At 38.7% G+C, this 20490-nt stretch overlaps 1 protein-coding gene across 1 annotated transcript; it reads right to left on the reverse strand.

Moving 5' to 3' along the window:
• Window positions 1-3787: 3787 nt before the first annotated feature.
• SENP8 (SUMO peptidase family member, NEDD8 specific) lies at window positions 3788-20466 on the reverse strand. Its single transcript, XM_004758334.3, has 2 exons — window positions 20301-20466; window positions 3788-5497 (listed from the first exon to the last, which is right to left on the reverse strand). The coding sequence occupies exon 2, from the start codon at window positions 5459-5461 to the stop codon at window positions 4823-4825; it is 639 nt and encodes a 212-aa protein (XP_004758391.1). The 5' UTR covers window positions 5462-5497; window positions 20301-20466; the 3' UTR covers window positions 3788-4822.
• Window positions 20467-20490: the final 24 nt, after the last annotated feature.

The following is a 20490-nucleotide window of genomic DNA, read 5'->3' on the forward strand; positions in this document are numbered from 1 at the left end:
GAACCATCAGCGATCTTATTGAGCATTTTTTGTACAGTGGTGGGAACAGAATCTAGATTAAAGTGGGTTGAGAAGTGGGAGGGAGGTGAGAAATTGTGACACTTTAGATTTGTCTGTTAAAGAGGAGGAAGACAAAAGGTCAGTATCTAGAGGAAGACATGAATGAGATCATGCTTCTATTTATTTTTAAAGATGGAGAGATTTAATACATCTGTACATTTAGATGCTGAAAGGAGCCAGCAGAGAAAGTGGAAGATGATAATGATTACGATGGTGTGTGTGTGTATGTATGTATGTGTGCTGTTCGCATAGGTTAAGGGATTAGCCTTTCGCTTTGACGGTCTTTGCAATAGGAGTGAAAAATGCTCAAAAAAAGGCTATAGGGGGGCGCCTGGGGTGGCTCAGTGGGTTAAGCCTCTGCCTTCCACTTGGGTCATGATCTCAGGGTCCTGGAATCAAGGACCACATCGGGCTCTCTGCTCAGCAGGGAGCCTGCTTCCTCCTCTCTACCTACTTGTGATCTGTCAAATAAATAAATAAAATCTTAAAAAAAAAAAAAAGGCTATGGGGGGGGCGCCTGGGTGGCTTAGTGGGTTAAAGCCCCTGCCTTCAGCTCAGGTCATGATCTCAGGGTCCTGGAATCAAGGACCACATCGGGCTCTCTGCTCAGCAGGGAGCCTGCTTCCTCCTCTCTCTCTGCCTGCCTCTCTGCCTGCTTGTGATCTCTCTCTGTCAAATAAATAAGTAAAACCTTAAAAAAAAATTTTTTTTTTTTTTTAAAAGCCATAGGTACAGCTAGGTTTGTAGATTTGGTGTCAGGAAAGCTGAAGGAGTTCACAATACTTCCTATTTTCTCTCTGAAGTCGCAGAGCGCAGGAGGAGGTAAGGGCTTAGCAGGTTTGAGGAATGAAGACTGAGGTAACCGCACTGGAGAGCGGGTGTATGAGCCAGCTAGCAAAGCACAACCCACTGCAGAAAACCTTGATCCAGCTTGCTTCATGGGGAAAGGGCTTTCTTCCAAATACAGGATGCTTCATTTGGGGACACAGAGGGGAAAGACCAGTGAAGTAATTCTTCTCTTGTCTTTCAACAGAAACTGCAGGAGCTAAGATTAATTTTGTCGAGGATACTGGTAACTCCTCCCTACTGTTGATACCGAAGTTGGCTACCATTTCCTCTGACAATCCGACACAATCATTTCTCCCTGCCTAAGAAAACTTCCTTTACAAGCATTTAGCACCTGATCCTTCCACAGAGGATTTTGTCTCGTTTTTCCCTGCTTTTGTACCAAGTGCTCCTTCTGTGCTTGGTTTCATTTATATGAAATGAAATTCCTTTAAGTCCTCTTTTTTATGAGATTCCCCAGGCTACTGCTCTTGTTCTGCTTCCATCTTTCATATACGAGGAATCTGAAAGGAAGTACAATGTAGGGCTTTTAAAATACATTAGATCAGTAGATCAATGTCGGGAGCTGATCCAAAAATGACCTAATATATAAAACGAAGCCTGTTATTCTAGAGGTTCTGCTACCTAGTAGTTAATTGAGATGAGAATTTCTCACTATTGCTTTCTGTGGTATGCTGGCTGAATTTATGAAATTTATAAAGTGAGGTGAGATTATTGAAACTATTCAAGCAAGGAGTTCTGGCCACCATTTCTGGCAGAGGGAGAAAGGAGTAAGTAGAGAGTGTGAGGAGGGAGATGGAGGCCCTGCATGTGAGTCTTGGCTCTGTCATTCTCGATCATGTGACTGAACTTCTGAGTTGGTTTCTTATCTATGAAGAGAATAATGATAGCTGGCAACACATAATTACATGAGATTATATAAATATAATATGTAGTAACATATATAAAGTAACTTGCACATTATAAAGTGATACAAAGATTAGTGTTGCCATTTTTAATACTTGAATAGTTTTCTCTTTTGTACATAATATCACACCATTTTTTACACAGCTATTTAGTTGCAATATAGAACTAAGTTTTCAGACTTGTTGCTAGACTTAAAATGGAACTGGCTAGTGAGACAGAATGGGAATAGGTTTTAGTGTATGCTTTACATATAATATTTAATCCTTATAGTACCTGCTTACACAGACTACTACTTTGATTTTGCAGATGAGGCTACTCAATCTTAGACCTGCCTAGGGCTACACTACACACTATAACAGCTACTGCCTGAATTTGATGAACATATTCATGCTCCTTCTCACAAGCACGACATGTAAATTTCTTTATTTTCCCCTTTTCTGTTTTAAGCGATGAAAGAAAAAATTTAAACAACCACACGACTGAGAAATTCTACTTTGTCGTTTCAATGAAATATATATTAAATAAAACACATGGTCAATAAGGAAATAGTAAAAATTTTAGTAAAAAATAATAAGGTATGTATCAGAAATATAATCCACTTGTGATTTTTAAATTTTTTGGATCCAATTAGGACTAGGGAATATAAACTTTAATAGCTATCTAACCAAATGGGAGAAATATTTATGATTTGAACAGTATTAAACAAAAAGCTCACAGTGTATCTAAAACTAATGTAACATTGTCAGTTATACTCAAATTAAAAAAAAAAAAAAGAGCAAGCCCCCTCAGATTTATTTTTATTTTTGACCACTATCGATAGCTGGGTTTACAAATGGCAACTTTTTCAGATTCCATGACACAGGTTGGAGCACTAATACTTCAGGGTATTTGAAACCAGGGAGGTTCAGTATAGTAACTGCTCACTCCAATTCTAAAAACCTGCTTGCCTTTTGAATATTCTGAAACTGAGTTTTGCAGAATGGATTCTTATGACTCTAAGAGAAAAGGAAACACAGTTACCACAAAAGAGCTTTTTCCAATTTTGTATCACAAAGCATCAAAAGTATATGGTCTAGCAAGGGCATAACCTATGGCTATTAGAGTACCTAGGGACATACTACAAGTAAACTCTTAAAATCTTGTTATTTATAATGCTAACACTTACAAATGGCATACTCAAAAGTTTTATAGAAGACTAACATGCGGCACAGTCCAAACGTGTTATGTATTCGGAAAAGAGGACCTCAGATTTTATATTTTTTAAAGACTACTAGTTTAGTTCAAAAAAATAATTTATTTCTGGGATGACTTTTAGGGAGTCAGGAAAGATTGCTCTCATATGGATTGACTTCTAAGAGGAAGACAATCTGACATTTAAAGACATACTCTGTGTTATCAGAACAACTTTTCCCAGAGAGACTCTCAGTCTTTCATAGTCTAGATACCGAAGCCAACAGTTAACTGAAATGATTTTGCCTTATCTTTATCCACACTTACGGCCTCAGCCATCTATGCTGCTCCTCTTGCTGTCCTTCCCTCCCTATTTCACCTCTATGGCTGACTGCCAGCTCCTGATCTTTTATTTTCCTGCTCCCATTTTTATTAGGTCTCTTTTTTATCCAAAACACACTGACTTGAAATGGACATTTTTTGGTAGCTTTCTCAGACTTTCAGTTTCAATTCACGTTTACTCAGCTTGCTGTGTAACCTGTATTACTTACGCTGTGTTTTCCCTGACTGAAAGGAACTGAGTTATTGCCTTTGCGGTTACTTTGAGTGGTGAGGTTATTTTGGGCCATGAGGGCTGGGGGCAAAGGTAGGCTGGGGAGCGAGCTGAAACTAATCTTTGGTTTTCAAGCCTCATATGCACCGAAATCTAATTTTTGTTAGGAGTAGAATTAATGTGTATACATTAATGTGTGTACATATCATCTGCTTGTTTATTACTTGAAACTCAGAAAAAGCACATCAATGATTTAGGAGGGATAGCATTTTTTATTCTTGGTTCCATATTTAAAAAATAACATCGTTTCCGTTTTGAATTAAGTGGAAGGGTTGAGAAAGGTCACTTTTTCTGCTTTATAATCGCAAAAACAAACCAACCTTAAGTCTGCAAGTTTTAGATACAAGAATACCCCTGATATCACCATGACATAACAAACCAATTCTGCCAGACTACAGATAGAGAGGAAAGGAAAAATTATGACTATCAGAAAGCAGCAATACTTATTAGAAATAACAGGTAACCTTAGGAAGTTATCAGCTATGAGTTTTAAAGCCACAGAACTTTGGATGTTAAGGAAGGACTGTATGCATGGGTAACAGACAAAGTGAAGAAAAGCTGTTATCGATGCAGAGCAGCAAGTCAACCCATCCAGTGAGCAAACTAAAAGGTCCAACAGCCATATATTTTAATGAAGTTACTCAAGATCCCCCCTCTCTTAAAGCAGTCCAGAAATCAGATGGTGGGAGATGGGCTAACATCATCTTTATCAAGTATCTGCAAAGGTTACAAAGATAGCCAGGAAAGCCTCTCATGGCAAATAGAAGAGATACCACAGAAATGAGTATTTGATTCTCCCAATATTTAGATCTTGAATTAGGTTAGATCTTGACCTGCTTCTACCCGAAGCTTGATTCTTCTGGAATGTTCTTGCATTCCTTTAGATTTCACATATACTTGATTTCTTTAAAGATCACTGCTTTTCCTTAGGGATAAGCCAATGTGGATAAGGGAGACAAAAAGGGAATAAATGTTAAGATAGCGTGGTTTTAAGGTTTTGATACATAACTTCAAGACATTTTCACAGAGCACACTGCTCGCACGTTAGGGTTAAAGTGAAACTTTCCATCTGGATAATGGAGAGGAGGACATTCTTCCAGGGAAAAATAAGAACACTAAACTTCCCTCTACTGGGCATCTTCCTTCAGGCACTGAGACTGCAGCCATCCAATAAATGGGGATGGGCAGAGAGAAAAGACTTCAAAAGTCACAGATATACTTTGATAGCTAATTTTTGGCAAGTCTGGCAATGAGATCTTTCCATTCTCCTCTTTTCTTTGTGATGTATGTAGGAGTGAGTAGCTGCAATAGTGATTCTGGCTGTTGCCTAAAGAAGTTCTGACACAAGGCCTCAGTGTTACAAATCACATACATCCCACAGTCATAACTGTTTTGTTGAGCAGGGGCTTTTTCTTCCACAAAGGCCAGTTTGTCTCCTTTTCTGCCCAAGAAAGCTTCCAGTTTCTCTGCTACCTGCTTTGCATGGACTGAGTTACTTCTGCTATGAGAATCATAGTGAAAAAAGCTATTTTTATCTTGGACATAAACCAACAAACTCCAATGGGTTCCCCCAGCTGCCTCGTTGGAATTATCATTGATGGCTAAAAATAAAACTCTTTTGTTGGGGAGGTCCAGGGGTTCAAGGAACATGGCAATCTCTGCTCGGTTGCTAGTGCACTTGATGAACTGGGTAACTTCAGGGCTGATGAAGCAGACACGGTCAGAACAGTCATGAAACTGACAGTTGGCAAAGTACTCAAAGGCAAATCCAATGATATGGTCATTGAGCCAGCTTGGAGGATCCAATAGTGAGACATCTGATTGCCGCAGTAGACTATCCATGTAACTCAAGACTACAGGGTCCATCTTGTACTGACCAGGGTTGATGAGAAATTCCAGAAGCTGAAGGAGAGCAGAAGATAATATTTACTGTTGAATATGATGCCTGGGTGTAAAATGAGGGTCATAAGTAGGAGCTACTCTTACAGGGTTTTGGTAAAGATTAAATATAATCGCAAAGTGTTCAGCAAGAATGTCTGACGAAGAGTAAACATTCAAGACACCCTAACTTACGTGCTATATATTAACAATTAGTTAGAATGAAAACTTTGGAAATTTTTCATGCTGAACCAATAAACATGATTTAAAAAAAAAAAGATTTTATTTATTTATTTGACAGAGAGAGACACAGCAAGAGAGGAACACAAGCAGGGAGAGGGAGAAGCAGGCTTCCTGCTGAGCAGGGAGGCCGATGCAGGCCTCCATCCCAGCACCCTGGGATCATGACCCAAGCCTAAGGGTCTGGGTCTTCGCCCAGTTGCCCAATGACTGAGCCACCCAGGTGCCCCAATAAGCATGAGTTTTTAATTTCCTCTTTAGAGGAAGAGTTTTGTTAAAATTATAACAAATATTTATGAAACTTCCTAGCATTAACCATATACTTATTTGTCCCTTTATGCATGATAATAATGGCAAATTATTTTTATATTAAAGTGAATTTTCAAAGAGTCTAAAGAAAAATGTTGCTCATTAACAAAGGAAATAGTTTCCATTTCAACATTAATTTTAAAAAGATAAAAATATTGCTTCCTCATTCCATAATGGAAAATGACAGTGATTAGAGTTGTAGTTAAAAGACCTACAATTTCGGGGCACCTGGGTGGCTCTGTGGGTTAAGGCCTCTGCCTTCAGCTCGGGTCGTGGTCTCGGGGTTCTGGGATCGAGCCCTACATGGGGCTCTCGCAGAGAGCCTGCTTCTTCCCTTCTCTCTCCGCCTGCCTATCTGCCTACTTGTGATCTCTGTCTGTCAAATAAGTAAATAAAATCTTTAAAAAAAAAAAAAAAAGAACTACAATTTCAAGAATAGAAAATTGTGAGAGTAACACAAATGAAAACCATTCCTGGTTGTGCCCGAGTTGCGAGCATGAGTGATATAATATGTCCTAGTTCACTTCCCATCTTTAACCTCAAGTGGTAAGATAAAGACTATGTAATTTTATAATATAAGCTAGGGGGCACCTGCATGGCTCAGGTGGTTAAGCATCTGCGCTGGGCTTGGGTCATGATTCTAGGTCCTGGGACTACGCCTCAAGTTGGGCTTCCAGCTCAGCAGGGAGTCTGCTCCTCCCTCTCACTCTGCCTCTCCTTCTTCTTGTGCTCTCTCTCTCTCAAATAAATAAATAAATCTTTAAAAAATACATGTAAGTTAGAATTTTTTTGTAAACTGAAAGGTAGTTAGGCACAGGAATCAAGAGACCTGGATCTAGCCCCAGTCCTATCACAAACTTATGCTTTTGTCCTGGCTTTTGTTGTCTGTGAAAAGGATATAGATCTGCTTTACATCCCTCAGTGAAGTGTAGAAGAGGCCACACAGTTTCACTCAAAGGTAATGGAAAGAATATAAAATGTTGTACCAACAGTATTTATATCATTAATTGCTATTAGTAAGGAAAATCTAGATAGCACTCCATACCAATGAAAGCAAATGAGGTTTGAAAACAAACATCTATTCCTCTTATCTTGTCCAAACAGAAGCATGACTAATTTAGAGTAGAGCAGGACAAATTATATGAGTTTTAAGATTAATATAGTCATGGTCACCCAAGGTAAGGTGCTAACAAAGACAGCAAGTCTGATCAGAGTGGAGGGTAACATAGTATCTGAGCAAAAGAGAGCTAACTGCTATTCATGACCTGGCAGCATTACATCACTACAAATCACAAAGCAATCAACAGTCACATGAAGAAAGAGTACAAAACAAAGCATACTGTAAGAAAATGTAACCATCTCTGTGAAAGACTGGGCTAGAATAATCAATTTAATCAATTCTGGCCGTTAGACCAAGTTTCTACCACTTGATCACACTACTAAAATAATAAAATTTTGTGGTACAACCATTTTCCTGTAATTAAAACCCCGCAAAAACCTACACAGAAAAATAAACATACCCCTCAAGAGAAAAAGCCTAAAGTAAGTGAGGTAACTAAGAAGCACCAAAGATGGTTTTAGGTGCATAGAGTATATCATGGTTGAATTATTTCAGAAACAATATAAAGCTGTTTATGAGAAAAAAATGTCTTAATACAGATATACAAAATAAGATGGCATGAATTAAGATTTTCTTAGGAAGAGAGAATAACTTCAGCAGAGACACAAACTAGAGCCAGGACCAAAGTTAACGAGGCATAGAGCACATTGCTATGGGTGGGCCACAAATCTGGCTGTAAGCTTTTTGGCAGCTAACCAGAGAGCATTAAGTTAAACATTCACAATGTCCATAAGGTAAAAACAAAGCAATTGCTCAGAAGAGGTAAAAGCATTCTTTGTATTAAGTTTAGACAGTTTTTGTTCAAGAAATTTTCATAAAAGACACAGTGTATCATAATGAATAATATGCCAAAATATTTTTATAGTAGATGAAGTAGTTTCAGAGGATTGTTTCTTAAAAGAATCCTTCATGTCCAGCCTGATAGCAAATGAATAAATAGCATTCTAGTAAAAGCAAGTCTATGGAGGCTAGATACTCAGCTTGCTGCTGATCTGACTTAAGAGTAAATGAATATGAAAAGGGAATGACTGCTTGTGCATCAAGCAAGTCTCCCTCAAACTCCCACCGCCCCCTTCTCCATGCTTTCATTGAATACTGTGTAGTGGTAAATGCCATATTGTACTGCTTGGCAAATACTCGGAGACCTACTCTCTACACTATCAGCTGAAATCAAATTCGTATCTTAATAACCAAACCAACTAGGGACAGAAATCTACAAGGAGACCTGAAAAGAGAGGCATCTCAGCTTGGAGGGAGTGACCAAAAAGACCAAGATTTCTTTCAAAAAAAGTCTTAGTGTTTGGATTTTGAAAATACCCAAAAGACAGATAATGGGTCAATCAAGGATCTGGCTCTATCCCACTGGATGGAAGGATTGCATGACTACAATAGTTTAACCACAACAATCCTAAAGCAAATGGAACCAAACTAGCCTTTGGCCAAACCATCATTAGCAAAGAAAAACTCTAAACTCCACATCTGAAGACTTAAATTTTAGACTCAGTTCTGTCACTCATTGGCCGTGTGATCATAAATAAACTACTTAATTTCTTTAAGCCTCAATATCCTCTTCTGTAAAGTGAGAATAATACATGACCTTTCTCACAGAGTATATGTCAATATAAAATGAAGAAACACTGATAACTAAGATTTTAAAAAAAATGTAACAAAGTAGTAGCACCAGACATCCACTGTGTCATGGAGAAATTTATATCCCAACAACGGGTAACTGTATTTCATTCAATAAATGTTTATTGAGTGTTTCCTCTGTGCTAGGGACTGGAAATACAGAATGGGAATGAAATAGTCCTAATTCTTACCCTCACTGAGCTTAAGCTTAAGCTCAGTGAAGTTATAATGTGGTTATAATGAAGACATCATAAATATACATATATTTATGTATATATTATATATATAATACATATATAATGAAGACATCATAAATATACAATTATTTTAGTCAATAAACACCTACTGAGAACCCAATTTTTTAAAAAAGATTTTATTATTTGAGAGAGAAAGAGAGAGCATGTGAGAGATCATGAGCAGGGGGAGAGGCAGAGGGAGAAGCAGACCCCCCCTTCTCTGCTGTGCAAGGAACCTGATGTGGGACTTGATCTCAGGACTCTGGGATTGTGACTGAGTCGAAGGCAGACGTTTAACTGACTGAGCCACCCAGGCACTCCTGAATACCCAATATTAGCTACTGTGGGAGATAACAAGATGTACAAGGTAGCTTATAGTCAATGAGATAAGAAACCCACAAGGGGCAGAAATAAAATGTATGGGAATTCAGAATAGGGAACAATGACCCCTGGCTAAGAGGGTGAAAGGGAAGGAGAGCTGAGATCAGGAAAAATTTCACGAAGAAAGTGATGTAAAAGTGGGCTCTTGAAAGGCAGGTAGAGTTGGATGCATGGAGGAGGGCATTAGGAAGGTAAGAGACGCAAAGGAAGTGCCTTAAGAAGAGTGGTCCAGTCTGCCTGGAATGAAGTTAGAGTCAGGATGCAGGTGAGGGTAGATGAAGATTATCAAAAGCTAAATGGTAATGGACTGAAATCCAGGTGAAAGAGTTCGAAATTTATACTGGAGGAAATGGGAAGCCATTATGGCAAGGCTGGTGCTTTATTAAGTTTACTAATTCAGCTGTGGTATATAGGATTAATTGGTAGGGAGGGAATATGGAAAAAGATGGGCGCCTAGGTGGCTCAGTGGGTTAAAGCCTCTGCCTTAGGCTCAGGTGATGATCTCAGGATCCTGGGATCGAGCCCGGCATCAGGTTCTCTGCTCCGCGGAGAGCCTGCTTCTCCCTCTCCCTCTGCCTGCCTCCCTGCCTACTTGTGATCTGTTTGTCAAATAAATAAATAAATATAAAAAAAGAATATGGAAAAAAAGATCAAAGTAGAATTTTATTGAAAGGGATAGTGAAGATATAGGAGGAAATGACCTAAATCAGGGGAAATGGTAGTAGAAATGGGGAGGCAAGGAGGAAAAGGTACTGTAGACAGAGACTCAGTAAGTGACCAGAGAATAGTGGATAAGAGAGAAGAATTGAGAAATGGTCTGTGGGTTTTAGTTGGGGTGACTGAAAGGATGATGATCCCGTTATTAATGGGGTAGGGAAAGGGTGACAGAAAGGGACCTACCAAAAGAACCAAGAGCCATCTAGAACCATCCTAGTGAGCACTGTGGTTGGGGTATCTAAAGTACAATAAATGTTTGCCAGAGGACTGAAGCATTTCAAAGAAAGGAGTCAGACCATACGGATTAAGGAAAACAAGATAAATAAGGCCTCTTAAGATGTTTGTATGATCTTTTACAACCCCATTTTTGCTTTGGTTTTGTTTTTTCTGTTCTCCTCTGTTAATTAATAGTAAATTCCTTCAGAAATAAGACCTATGGACTTGGTCTTAGTGGATGGTAAGGAAGATTGGGGAGTGAACTAAGGAGGCAATAATCTCCCAATTCTATTTGTAAAGTCCCATAAATCATACTATAGTTCTATGTTCTGGAGTTAGGGGGCTTTGGGTCCAGGCTCTGACTCTGCCACTTGCCTATCTATGTGACTCCGGGCAAGTTACTTATTCTTTTTCTGGGCCTCATTCTCCTCATCTGTAAAATGAGGTAATAAAAACACCTTCCTCACAGGGTTGTTACACAAAATAAGAGTAAAAATATTCGGCATGGGGACGCCTGGGTGGCTCAGTCAGTGAAATGTCTGCCTTTGGCTCAGGTCATGATCGTGGGGTCCTGGGACTGAGCCTCACATTGGGCTTCCTGCTCAGTGGGGAGCCTGCTTTTCCCTCTGCCTGTGGCTCCCCCTGCTTGTCCCCTCTTTCTCTGACAAATAAATAAAATCTTAAAAACAAAACAAAACAAAATAAAACAAAAAAACCCACTCTGCACGTCATCTGACATACAGTAGGCTCTCAGAAAGTTTTCTTCCTTGCTCCCTATATTTCAGGTGGTAATAATGGGACTTGGGAATTTCTTTTTTTTTTTTTAATATTTTATTTATTTATTTGAGAGAGAGAGAAAAAGAGGGATAGAGAGAGAGAGAGAACAAGCAAGGTAAGTGACAGGCAGAGGGAGAGGGCGAAGAATGCTCCTGGGGGAGCGGGGAGCCTGACACAGAGCTCCATCCCAGGACCCTGGGATCATGATCTGAACTGAAGGCAGATGCTTAACAGACTGAACCACCCAGGTGCTCCAGTAACTTCTTGAAAATAAAGCATGTTTGTCTTTTTTATAAAGTCACAAAGTCATAAAGGACAGACAGACCTAGCTAGGGCATGACTCTGTGCTCTGTGCTTTACCTTTGGCATAAGATGAGTGAATGCTAACTCCAGAGAAAACTGTTCTCTCTACCTGAGGGAAGCAATGATGTTAGTACGTTGTCAGTATATACAAGCCCTGCAATTATAGTTTATTGTATCTTCCAACTTCTGTAGCTAAAGAAGGTAATATTGAAACCAGAGCATAGAACAGTTATAAACAAAGGCTTAATTTTTTTTTTAAAAAGAGCCTACTCTTTCATATTAATCTTAAAATCCTTAAACCCAAGCATATTACTTGAATATTTATTATAAAAAATAAGGTAATTACTAAAAGGTAATAAAAACAGCCTTAAAGGGAAAATTTATAATTCAACATTTACCAACCTGATTACCTGCTGATATAATTAAGGGAAGAAACTGCTGGCTCAGTAGAAAAAAAAACACTAGGTTGGGAGTCAGTTTCAATGAACTGTGTTCCAAAGGAGTGCTGTCTAATAGTACTTTTGGTGACTATGGAAATGTTCCTTATAGGTAATGTCCAAAATAGTAGTCACTTGCCACATGTAGCTACTAAGCACTTGAAATGTGGCTAGTATGAACTGAATATTTAATTTTAATTAACTTAAACTTAAATTTAAATATCTACATGTGGCTATTCGCTACTGTTTTAGACAGCACAGTTTCACAGATTTTATAGGTATTTTTTGAAATCAAAGAAATAAGATTATATAGTTAAGTAAGATAGGGAAATGCTGCATCCTAAAACTCCTTACTGGAGATTCATAAGGCACATAAGCATATTAGAAGCTAGAAGAAGTTCTGCAATAAAGGAAGGTAACTTTTCTTGGTCTTTTTTTTCTTTCCCCAAACTCACTTGACCATGAGACACTTTTTTTTTTTTTAAACAGAATATCTATCAATACCTTATTGTCTGTGCAATAAAGTCTGGGATATGCTTGCTGAGCTATTTAACAAATGGCACTGAACAAACTGTGAAACATTTGATAAAAAAAGAAGTTAGATCTCTACCTCATACCTTATATTAAATTATATTTTAGGTGGAGTAAAATTTAAGTGTTAAGGAAACAAAAATATTGGAAGAAAATAGAGCTTAATACACTTACGTGACTGGCCAATAAACACACGTAAAGAAACTCAACACTTGACTAGTCATCAAAAGAAATCAAGTTAAAGCAAGATTTCATCTTTAGCTATCAAATCAGTAACGATGAGGAAAACTGATAAGTCGCAATGCTGAGAGACCATGGGAAAACAGGCATTCCCCTTGTTTATAGGAATATAAACAAATGCAAGCTTTTTGAAGGGTAGTTTGCCATTATATTTTAATTCTTAAGAAATGTCTACATGCAGGCATTACACTTTCAGAAATCTATCTTAAGGGAAACATTAAGGATGTGTGCAAAAATTTAACAAGAATGTTCATCACAGCAATGTTTATAAGAGAAAAACTAAAAGAATCTGAAAGTTCAAAAGAAGACTGGTAAATTTAAATAACAAGATTTCATACAAGGAAATATTTCAGCCATTAAAGAACAAAATAATAGATACAAATTTACTGACATAGATATTCATGATATGCTATGAAAAGGAAGTTTATGCAAAATTTGTACAAAACGGGGGCACCTGAGTGGCTCAATGGGTTAAGCCTCTGCCTTCTGCCTGGGTCGTAATCTCAGGGCCCTGGGATCAAACTCCATGTCAGGCTCTCTGCTCAGCAGGGAGCCTGCTCCCCCACCCCCCCGCAACTCATGATCTCTGTCAAATAAATAAAATCTTTTAAAAAAATTTGTATAAAATATACACAAAAATAATCAAGAATGATAGCAAAAGTTTAAATATCATTTTTTTTTAAGATTTTATTTATTTATTTGACAGAGAGCGAGATCACAAGTAGCCAGAGAGGCAGGCAGAGAGTGAGAGAGGAGGAAGCAGGCTCCCTGCCGAGCAGAGAGCCCGATGTGGGGCTCGATCCCAGAACCCTGGGATCATGACCTGAGCCGAAGGCAGAGGCTTTAACCCACTGAGCCACCCAGGCGCCCCTTAAATATCATTTTAAAAAGAGAATTATTAGTACTTCTTAGCTTTTTTCCTTCTACCTTTTGATACTGTCTGCTTGCTTTATTTTTTTACCCTTCCTTTTTATAGTGAGCCCATAACCAGTAAATACAGCTATTTCCATTCAGGAAGAAAAAAGATGTACCACCTCCCACTCTTACACTGACCTAAAATATGTCTGTTTCTTCAGCTCACTGGTCTCACTTCTGTCCTCTGGGAAAAAAACAGAGGAAGTCTAATCTCTCTTCTACGAACCTTCAAACACAAAGATGTAAAATTAATCTGTTTACCAAAATTGGATTACGTTCAACTTCTAATATATGATTCCATTTGCGATTTCACAAAAAGAATAAAATCCCAAGACTAAATGTGCACTTGATGGCAGCATAAGCAGAAATATTTTCAGGAAGGAAGTTCAAACTTTTTTTTTGTTGTTGTTTCAATTTCCCCCATTAAACATTTCCTTTTAAAGCTAGCCTAAACCATCCAAAGATTTGTATAAAGTGGAATATCAAAATTACCATCAAGATTTATATATCCCTCTTGAAGGCAGAGATTATTAGAGTTCACTCATACTTGTTTTCTTTAGTGATTGACAAACTGGAGAAATTTTAATAAATGTTTTTCCTGAACAAAATACAGAAGTAAAATACATTTTGAAAAACTCCTAAAAACAAAATTGTTATAAACATAGGAAGATCTCTTAATTTCATAAATTGCTTACAAATTTGAGCAATATTCCTCTGATATCAATATTTTATAAGAAGAGGAATTCAGCTCTCAAAGTAGAAAAACTACTTGGTATGATGATTGTGCCTATTAACTCTACTACCATAAATCCCATTTGGTCCTGCCTTAGGCCAAACTAGGTGACTTTTTAGTATTTCTTCTAGAACTAAGGTTCTCTATTTACTGCTCTGTTACTACGTATGGCTATCAAGGGCTAAGGTGTTGTTGACTATGAAAAGAATTTTATTCTCAGTCTCATTTCTAATTCAAAGGTTCCATTTATAATTGTACCACATTTTTTTCCTTCCTCTAAACCTGATGTAAACACCAGCCTTTTCTTAAACTGTGCTTTGCTGAGAATTTTCTGAGAAATGACTTTTTACAACTGCAAAATTTAAAATACCCGGGGTTGTTAAGACAGTGTGTGGGGAGGCCAATAGATTCAATGAGAGGTCTGAGTAAGATAATATTTTATAAAGGAGTGGACAGATTTTATCATATGCATCAACACATTAAAGTTCATAAGGTGTGATCAAGCTAAAGTTGTAATCTGACTGATTTCTTAAATAACCACTGTGTTCAGCACACAGTAGATATATCCAAACACAGTTTTAAAGAGTATGAAAACCCACCATCTTTTAATCTTATTTTTCCTATAGATTTCAAAGCCTGGTAAATAATTATTTCATAAATAGTTAAGAGGTAAATTGTTATTACAAACTCCTACTTAATGGGTTTCAAAAAAGTGGTTGGCACATAGTAGAGGCTCAATGAATTTTTAAAAAATTAATAAAAGAAATAATGAGTATATGTTTTATTGTATTGAACTCATAGGAAAACAAGATCTGAAGTGTCCCAATTATACATAAGGAATTTTCTGTTGTAGCAATTTGTCTTTAAATGTTAATTTAAAGACAAATTGCTCACAAATTGCACACAAATATTTGTGAGTTATCTGACCCAGCTTGACTTATATATTATATAAGGGCTTAAGCAGGGCTAAATATTTCTAGCAACTATTTATTTTAGCTGCTGATGTAAAATTCCAAGTTACTACAACAAATAGTAATGAGAATATTAGAGCCAACTAAGGCCAAAAATCCCAAGCTTTTGTTTTGAAGGAATTGAACCTACTACAGTACTCTGAGAGAGTATTTATTCATTGGCCATAAGGGAAGGAGGGCCTCAAGTTTTTTTTTTAAGATTTTATTCATTTATTTGAGAGAGAGAAAGAGACAGCGATAGTGACAGAGATAGTGGGAGAGAGCACAAGTGGGGAGGAGAAGGAAAAACAGATTCTCCCCCTGAGTAGGGAGCATGATGTGGGTGGGGCCCAATCCCAGGACCCTGGAATCATGACTTGAGCCAAAGGCAGACGCTTAACTGACTGAGCCACCCAGGCACCCCAGAAGGCCTCAAGTTTTTAAACCTATAATCTAGATGCTCAAAAATACTAATTGTAATTGGGACAATTTTTTTCAGTTTCAAGATTGTGTTTAGTGCTTTTCTAACAGATGATGGTGTGGAAGGGGAAGCCATTTAGCTTGAAGACAGAGAAAAGAAATTTCAGAGATCTTTTGTAAGTAATGAAGATTCTTAAAAAGCTTTGTAAGTTTCACGTATTCTTGCTGCAGATATATCTGTTTCCCCTTCCCCTAAAAAGGAGAAAACAGATGAACCTTAACCTCTATATGAACTTAATTCTCAGTCTGTATTGAACCGTATCAGTACTCAAATGGTCTCCAATAGTTAGATGTACAAGATCTATATAGGCTAGTCATGCTGAAGAAGGTAGTCTCTCAGAGAAACTGATTCAGAAAGTTAACTTTACATTACTTATTTGGATTAGTTAACACTTGGACCCCAAAATCACTTTTTTTGAATATGTTTTAAAAAACATACAAGTTGGGTACTAGCTGGAATCTGTAAGTTTTGCATAGTCTGGTATTGATCAGTTTCTTTCTTTCTTTCTTTTTTTTAATTACTGATCAGTTTCTTTCTTTTTTTTTTTTTTAAAGATTTTATTTATTTATTTGACAGAGAGAGATCACAAGTAGGCAGAGAGGCAGGCAGAGAGAGAGAGAGAGGAGGAAGCAGGCTCCCTGCTGAGCAGAGAGCCCGATGCGGGACTCGATCCCAGGACCCTGAGATCATGACCCGAGCCGAAGGCAGCGGCTTAACCCACTGAGCCACCCAGGCGCCCCAATTACTGATCAGTTTCTAAAGAGATGGGTTATCTGGGCTTTGAGGACTTCCTTTTTGTTTGCTAATGCATTCTACTCATCTAAGAGGTTTAAGAGATTGACAAAGAGAAAGCAATCTTGACCTTAAAAAGTCAGAAATATAGGACTTACAGGTGTAGATGGAATTTAATCAAGGAAGGCCTTAGCAACACCTGGGAATCTATATATATTGTAAAAGCCGTTACCCATCAGAAGTACTAACATTATCACTTAGAATACAAAAAAATGGGCATCTCTATTGAAAGGTATGTGATCTAGTCCAATTTATATTTCTTTAGACTAGACAGTCACACTGGGGAAACAAAATAACATAGCAGACCCTTTAGAGATCACATTATAGTAAAATTTAGTTAAAATTAAGAAAAATTATTTACTGTTCCAGACTCTTCATTCCTGTCTTCTTCTTCTTCTTCTTTTTTTTTTTTTTTAAGATTTTTATTTATTTATTTATTTGACAGAGAGAGAGAGAGAGAGAGAGAGATCACAAGTAGGCAGAGAAGCAGGCGGGGGCGGGGGAGCAGGCTCCCCGCTGAGCAGAGAGCCCAATGTGGGCCTTGATCCTAGGACCCTGGGATCATGACCTGAGCCGAAGGCAGAGGCTTAACCCACTTAGCCACGCAGGTGCCCTCATTCCTGTCTTTTGACAATCCAATCTACACATTACTGCTAGATTAGTTTTTTAAACAGAACGCTAATTAATTATTCTACTCAAAAAATTTTAAAATCTCTTCATTATCTGTCAAATTTAGTACTAATTATACTCTGGCATTCAATGATTTCTACAAAAAGAGCCCCAATGTATCTTTCCCAATTTATTTCCTAGTAAATGCTCCTGCATATATATAAGTACAAGCTCAGTATTCCTATAGGCCCAAATTGTTAGGCAATGATGAATTAGTACTGGTTGCTGCCCTTAGGTACAAGAGGAAAAGAAAACAGCCAGTTCCCTACTCTCAGAGAGAGGCTGAGTATCTTCTGAGACACAGATCTGATCTGTCATGTTCTTGCTTAAATCTATTATGGTCAGCTTTTTATAAATCTATGCTCCATGGGCCAGGATGCAGTAATAATTAAAGGTTCCATGAACTTGGACTGGGAAAAAAACTGCATCTTGATTTTTGATAATATCTAACTGAAATTTAACATTTTCTTCAGTAAGTATAGGATAATCCACAGTAGTATTAGCAGTCCCTCTATCTTTTCACCAACAGAAATATATTTTCATATCACACTGAAGTTTTTAAAAATATTTCAAAATTTCAAAAGTATTTCAAAATACAATTTATACTCATCACTATTTTGAAATTACTTGCTGCCAGATGTTATTTAATGCATAAACACACATATGACCACATCAAACACCTGTTTTTTAATATTTTTAAAATTTTCAATAAAACTGATTTTGTTTTTATTATTTTATTTTCACATTTAAAAACATTCTGAGATAGGGGCCACAGGTCAGGCTGCTAAATAAGTCCATGGTGTAAAAAAAGGTTATTTTATTTTTATCTTTGTTTTTTATAGCTATTAATTGCTTAGAGTAGATAATCTAAATACTTTAGCCTGGAATTCAAGGCTCCTTATCATCTATTCACACCCACTTTATCATCTTTATCTCTGCCCCACCCCTACCCTTCATATTAATTCCTAGTCATATAACGCTGTCTTATCTGCAGGCAGATAGACAAGTTTTTGGATTAGCCCTAGTTAATAGACAGTAGCCATGCACTGCTTTGGCTTTGCCTTATAGAGACCTCTCTGCCTGCCAACTGAATTTTTTTTTTTTTTAAAGATTTTATTTATTTATTTGACAGAGAGAAATCACAAACAGGCAGAGAGGCAGGCAGAGAGAGAGGAGGAAGCAGGCTCTCTGCTGAGCAGAGAGCCCGATGTGGGGCTCAATCCCAGGACCCTGAGACCATGACCTGAGCCAAAGGCAGCGGCTTAACCCACTGAGCCAACCAGGTGCCCTGAATTGTTCTTTTAAAAGGTTTGTTTTCACGAATACTATGAGAACTAAATAGGGTTATATTTTAACTGTCTTTATATCTCTCTCCTAATTTAAATGATTGCTGAATAACAGAAGACAGATTCTAAATTGGCAAGGCACTGCAGTAATCTCTAGGGGAGTAAAATTAATCTTCGAATCTCAAGCTGACTTCGCTCTTTTGGGGACAGAAATGAATATGCCCTTGATTGAGCTCTAAGGTTGGATCCCCAGATGATAGATGCTGCTGGATAGTAGGGAAAGGGGAGAGCCATGAGGTGGACTTCATAAGATTGAGGGATGGAACTGTGCTGAAGGGAAAGGCAGAAATGACGCCTTTCCCACGGCCCGGAGTATTTATCCAAAATTGCCATCACTGTGCTCAAGCTTTGCATTCCATCCCCAACTCTCTCATCCATTGACTTCCATCTTAATGTTACAGAGCTAACGACATCAACTTCCTGCCCTTCCTAACTTTCCATCCTTTCTTTTCCTCTAGTGGTTCTCAACCTTCAGTGCACTTCAGGAGCCTTTAAAAAATACTGACGCTTGAGCCCCTCACCCCAGAGTTTGTTAGAACAGGAGCATTGGTTTTATTTTAAAAACAACAACGGGGCACCTGGGTGGCTCAGTGGGTTAAGCCTCTGCCGTCGGTTCAGGTCATGTTCTCAGGGTTCTGGGATCAAGCCCTGCATCGGGCTCTCTGCTCAGCGGGGAGTCTGCTTCCCTCTCTCTCTCTGCCTACTTGTGATCTCTCTGTCAAATAAATAAACAAACAAAAAAACCCCACACAAAACACAACAACCACAACAACCACACCCCCCCCAAACACACAAAAAAGCTTCTCAGGTTATTCTAACGTGCACATAGGTTGAGTTCCACTACTGTCCTTGATGCTATAAATTAGCCACCTTCATCCATGAATTGTCCATTTGTGGGTTCCATGGTACACTTTTACGCCTAAGTCTCCCATCTTTAAAGATTCTTTCTGCCCACATTCTCGCCCCTCATCTCTCTTCACCCTTTACAACCATGCTTTTTTAAAGGGTAATCTACGCCTATGGCCTCCACCAACTCTACTACACCAACGTTTTACTCTTACAGTCAATACTGTCATATGTTTTTGCACCCACCGTTCTCTCTGCTTCTATCTCCTATTTCTTGGCTAGCCACACTCACTAGTCTTTTAACACAACTTAGGAGTGACTCAAAGGTCACCTTGGAAACAGTTTCCCCCACTCCTTCCACAAAATCAGGGGCTCCTCTTCCATGCTCAGAGGGTTCTCTGCTTTTTTTCGGTCATACATTAAAAAAAAAATTTTATTTATTTGTCAGAGAGAAAGCGCGCGCGCGCAAGCAGGCAGAGGCAGAGACAGAAGCAGGCTCCCCGCCGGGAGCAAAGAGCCCGAGGCAGGACTCGATCCCACGACCCTGGAATCAGGACCTGAGCGGAAGGCAGACACTTAAGGACTGAGCCATCCAGGCGCCCCCATAGTTTTACTTTATTACTACTGCGGATTTTCTCAACGTCTCCCACATAACACCACACTTGAGAAAGCTAAAATTGTTTCATTTACTTCTGACTTCCTAGAGTATGAAGCACGAGAAAGCACTCCGTGAAAAGTCTGAAAATTGAATGGAAAGTCAGACTAGGAAACCAAGGCGGGGAAATGCCGGGGAGAGGGAGTGTGTGTGGGAAGGGGCGTGTGCTAAGAGGGGCGGTGCTGAAAATCCGGCACCAGAACTGGGAAGGGGGCAAGGATATGCCAAATCCGCGAGGGCTGAAAAGCGGCTCCCCGCCGGGACAGACCGCCCGACCAACCAAAGTGGGAAGGCGGCTTCTTACCTGCCTCAGGCCTCACCACCCCAACCAGCCTTCAGGCACCTCTGTGTTGGCCGGAAAGCGAAAGCTACGGTCGCAAACCCAGAGTTTTTTACCCCAACCTTGCGACATTCCTCTCTACTGGAGTGAGAATTTGAGGCATGGTTCCGAGCTCTGCCGTATGGTGAGGAAGAAAAGTCTGGGCGGGGCCGCC

This window comes from Mustela putorius, unplaced genomic scaffold, assembly GCF_011764305.1.
Source record: "Mustela putorius furo isolate JIRA1106 unplaced genomic scaffold, ASM1176430v1.1 tig00003972_pilon_pilon_pilon, whole genome shotgun sequence".
In the NCBI taxonomy this organism is placed as follows: domain Eukaryota; kingdom Metazoa; phylum Chordata; class Mammalia; order Carnivora; family Mustelidae; genus Mustela; species Mustela putorius.

What these genes read in the sequence shown, in the direction of transcription:
- SENP8 (XM_004758334.3), bottom strand. Translation starts at nt 5,461, where the DNA reads ATGGACCCTGTAGTCTTGAGTTACATGGATAGTCTACTGCGGCAATCA.